Here is a 4161-nt window from a genome sequence, read left to right as displayed (position 1 = left end):
TTCATTTTAAAATAAACTTGTTCATTAAAAAAAAATAATTTTTTGTATTTTAAACGCATGGGACCACTTTTACAGTGTGTGGTGCTGTATACTAACTAAAAGCTCAACAATTTTAATTTTGTTAAAAATGTTTAAAATTGATTTATTTTATTTAAAAAAAATAATCTGAATGATTATTATTTTGTATTATATATTTTAATTAATGTCAAATAAGAAATTAATAATTTCATTGTAATTAAATAGAATTATGTTATTTTACTTATTTTTAAGATTAAATTTAAAAAAGTGAATTAATAATTAAGAATAACAAAGAAAAAATATAAAAAGAAATAATATACTTTATAAAGTAGTATTAATCTCATTTTTTATCGTTATGTCGATAAACAAAATATTTTTATGTATAAGAAAATGATGTTAGTAAAAATTACACATTTTTTTTCTGAATTTTTATATTCTAGTATTATTTAAACGGATAATTAATTAATTACCAGATAAAGAAAATAAAAAAAAAATACATTTCAAAAGCAAAAAAATATCTTATATGTATAAAACAAAACCACTGAATTAATATCTGCGAAAATGGAAGATTGTAAATACAGATTATGTTTGCAGTATTTGACAATCCAAAAAATGTTCAATACGTAAAAAATACGTGTTGAAAAATAAATATTAATCAGTAGCATTATTATGATAATTATTTTTCGTTACAGTGTATTTGAGAGTTTAAAAAATGACCCATACAGTGTATAATATAATTAGTAGTCATCACCACGTGAAATAACTTCTTTACAAGTAGGACGCAATACCAGAGTATGTTCAAACTGAGCAGTATAGCAGCCTTTTATATCAACCAACGGGGGATAAGCTTCAACAGCACCTTTATCGCAAAGATCCTTTAATGCCATTTGATATTTAGTGCATCCCACACGATCCAGCCAACGTTTACAAAATGCCAAAGTACCTATGAAAATAAAAAATAATATTAATATTAAAAATTTTTTTAACGAAATACTCCAAAAGAACAAGATGACACTAGGGTAATCGGAAAAAATAGACCTGGAAAAAATATTAAAGTTATGATAAATTCATATTATTTCATTAAAATTATTATAAAATAAAAATTGTAATAATAATGATTGTATCACACCCACAATTTTCCTGAAAAACAAACACCCCTATAATGATCGCTCCATTTTTTGTTACAAAATAAAATATTATTATTATTATAATTTTTATTATTATCATAATTTTTGTTTTATAATAATTTTAATGAAATAATACGAATTTTTCATAACTTTAATATTTTTTCCAGGTCTATTTTTTCCGTAATTCTGGACATCATACCAGATTATACTGAGTGAAAAAAATTTTTAGATAGTAGCTAGTATAATGCAGATTACAATGAGTATAATTTAGATATCACGCAGTATAATCTGGATTTTTCAAGCTACTATCTGAAAATTTTTTTTCACCGCAGATATCACTGAGTATAATCTGGGATGATATCCAGTGTCGAATCCCGGAAAAAATAGACTCAGTGATATCTGTGGTGAAAAAAAATTTTCATATAGTAGCTCGAAAAATCCAGATTATACTACGTGATATCTAGATTATATTCATTGTAATCTGGATTATACTAGCTACTATCTAAAAAATTTTTTCACTCAGTATAATCTGGGATGATGTCTAGTGTCATCTTGTTCTTTCCGTATAGAATAATGATTTTATTTATTATTTTTTTTTTTTTATGAATACTTACTGAAATTTTTGTTAATAGTATTTAACAATGATTTACTACTTTGTAATCTCAATGGTACAAAACCAGCTTCAAAGCTCTTCATATAATGAGAACAATCAGCATCATCATGTACCACACCTCTGCCAGTGGATCCAAACGTTTCAATAGCATAAAATTCATTTTCTTCCATCCTTGTAGCCTCACCACCACGTACAATAGGAACAGTTTTACCAGCATGAATACGATAAGGCGCAATAGAATGACCATTTAAATTTCTTATAGATTTAACTTGATAAGTTTTACCATCAATTTCAACCTCATAAGACTCCATAACTTCTTGAATTGCAGCACCTACTTCGCACAACTGTACATCAATACCAGCAGCTTTTATCCCAGTATTAGTTGCATCTCGTACTGCTTCAATAAGCTTATCATACTTTGGATTAAATGATAGAGTAAAAGCACAATCAATTATTCTGCCATTGATGTGAGTACCAAAATCAATTTTAGTTACGTCATCATATTCAAGAACGGTTTCATCACCAGCATTTGGAGTATAATGAGCAGCGCAATGATTTCGTGAGCAACCTGTTGGAAATGCTAAACCAGCTTTTAATCCATTTTCACCAATTAATTTTCTCGCAGTATTTTCAAGCTCATTACAAATTTCAATCATAGTCATGCCGGGTTTTACCCACTTCATAATGTGTTTACGTGTTTGTCGATGAGCCTCAGCAGCTTGTCGTGCTTCATTATATATATCATTGTGCATTCTATCAAGTGCACGTGCCTCTTCAGTGGTAAATCTGAATAATGCTGTTTTTTCATCAACTCCTGATGGTACTGGATGATCCATTATCTGTCCAATTGGAAAATTACCGTCTGGATATAAATCTCCAATTGGTATACTCGGTGGATCTGTTTGTTGTTTACCACCACCTTGTTTTCCTCTTGGCTTACGTTTCTTCTTTTTCTTCTTTCCATCTTCTGTAGTATCTCCTTGATTATCAGCATTCACTGCACCTAAATAATTATCATCATCATCATTATCATTATTAATGATAAAATATTTATTTTTTTAAAAATAATTTATTATCATTATTGTTATTATTATTATTATAATAAAAGGTTAAGAAAGCATATTGTGAGGTGGATTAGATCAATTATACTTTAATTGATGATAAGTGGTATTTTGTAAAAATTTTTAAAATTATTCTTACTATACTTTGTACACTACTTACTTAGTTAATCTAATATTTTGTATTAATTTTATAAATGTATTATATTTTTCTGGTGTCTATGCACAGGTGCTTTTTGCACCTCTATAGAATGTTTTTACCAGAAGTAAATAAATAAATTATTGTTATTACAGAAATAATGATTATCATTATTTTTATTTATTATTATTATTATTATTATTATTATTATAGAAATAATGATAATAAATCATTATCGGACATTGTTGCATAAAGAACTTTTGAAGAATTAAAAATTTCTGCCTTTAATTTGATTTTTAATAAAGATATATAATGCTTAGATTCAATAATAGCTTATAGTCGATTAAATTAAATCAAATGAATAAATAAATAAATAGCCTACCTTAATCCTACCTCATCTAAATCTTTAATCGAATTCGTATTATAATTATTATAATCATATTATAATTATACCATAATTAATAATTAACAAACTTAAGAATTTTATACTTTAATTTATATAAAATTACTCACTATTAATGTAATACTCTCTAATTTACGGCCCTTAGGAAACACTTGTTCTAGGGTCGATTGAATTAAATAAATAAATAAATAAATAAATATTAATTTTACCATCAACATTTTCATTGTCATCTTCTTTTTTATCATCGGTGCCATCTACTCCAGCATTTTCTCCAGCTAATAAAATATAAGAAAAAAATAAATATATTTTAAGAAATAAAGTAACCTAAAAATAAGAGCTCCTTTTGATAATTAAAATATATCCTTTAATTATTTTATTGAGTTTGATTAGGAACCAACACATTGTATTATTTTTTATAATGATCAAGTTGTAAATTTAATTAACTGATTATTTAATTATATTTTGGTATTAAAAGGATTAAAATACCGGAAAACAAGCATGCTAGAAAATATCACTCTACAGAAATAAAAAAAAAATACTTACCAGGCTTTTTCTTCTTTTTCTTTTTTTTCTTCTTTTTAGTAGCGTCAATGGGGCTGCTTTCATCTTCATCATCAACAATATCGTCAGGATCTTCGTCAACTAATTTAATAGCGGATTTGCCGACTTCTTCGAGCACTGCAGCCATTTTTTATAATAAATATATAACCTTGTTCTTATATAGGAATTTGTATAGGTAAGTAAGTTACTTATTCACCAGACGCCATTACTACACTACCGTCAACTATACTACTTACTATACT

At 26.2% G+C, this 4161-nt stretch overlaps 1 protein-coding gene across 1 annotated transcript; it reads right to left on the bottom strand.

Annotated features, from left to right (window-relative positions):
* Positions 1-685: 685 nt before the first annotated feature.
* On the bottom strand, positions 686-4153 carry LOC123260379 (methionine aminopeptidase 2). The gene is made up of 4 exons (XM_044721441.1): positions 3902-4153; positions 3568-3633; positions 1760-2761; positions 686-961 (listed from the first exon to the last, which is right to left on the bottom strand). The coding sequence occupies exons 1-4, from the start codon at positions 4044-4046 to the stop codon at positions 756-758; spliced, it is 1419 nt and encodes a 472-aa protein (XP_044577376.1). The 5' UTR covers positions 4047-4153; the 3' UTR covers positions 686-755.
* Positions 4154-4161: the final 8 nt, after the last annotated feature.

This window comes from Cotesia glomerata, linkage group LG3 (assembly GCF_020080835.1).
Source record: "Cotesia glomerata isolate CgM1 linkage group LG3, MPM_Cglom_v2.3, whole genome shotgun sequence".
Taxonomy (NCBI): Eukaryota; Metazoa; Arthropoda; class Insecta; order Hymenoptera; family Braconidae; genus Cotesia; species Cotesia glomerata.
This window is presented reverse-complemented; position numbering and strand designations above follow the sequence as displayed.

What these genes read in the sequence shown, in the direction of transcription:
- LOC123260379 (XM_044721441.1), bottom strand. Translation starts at nt 4,046, where the DNA reads ATGGCTGCAGTGCTCGAAGAAGTCGGCAAATCCGCTATTAAATTAGTT. An exon ending in GAAAAAGAAGAAAAAGCCTG is followed by an intron (nt 3,634 to 3,901) that starts GTAAGTATTTTT and finishes ATATTTTATTAG; the next exon opens with CTGGAGAAAATGCTGGAGTA. An exon ending in TGACAATGAAAATGTTGATG is followed by an intron (nt 2,762 to 3,567) that starts GTAAAATTAATA and finishes ATAATTATTTAG; the next exon opens with GTGCAGTGAATGCTGATAAT.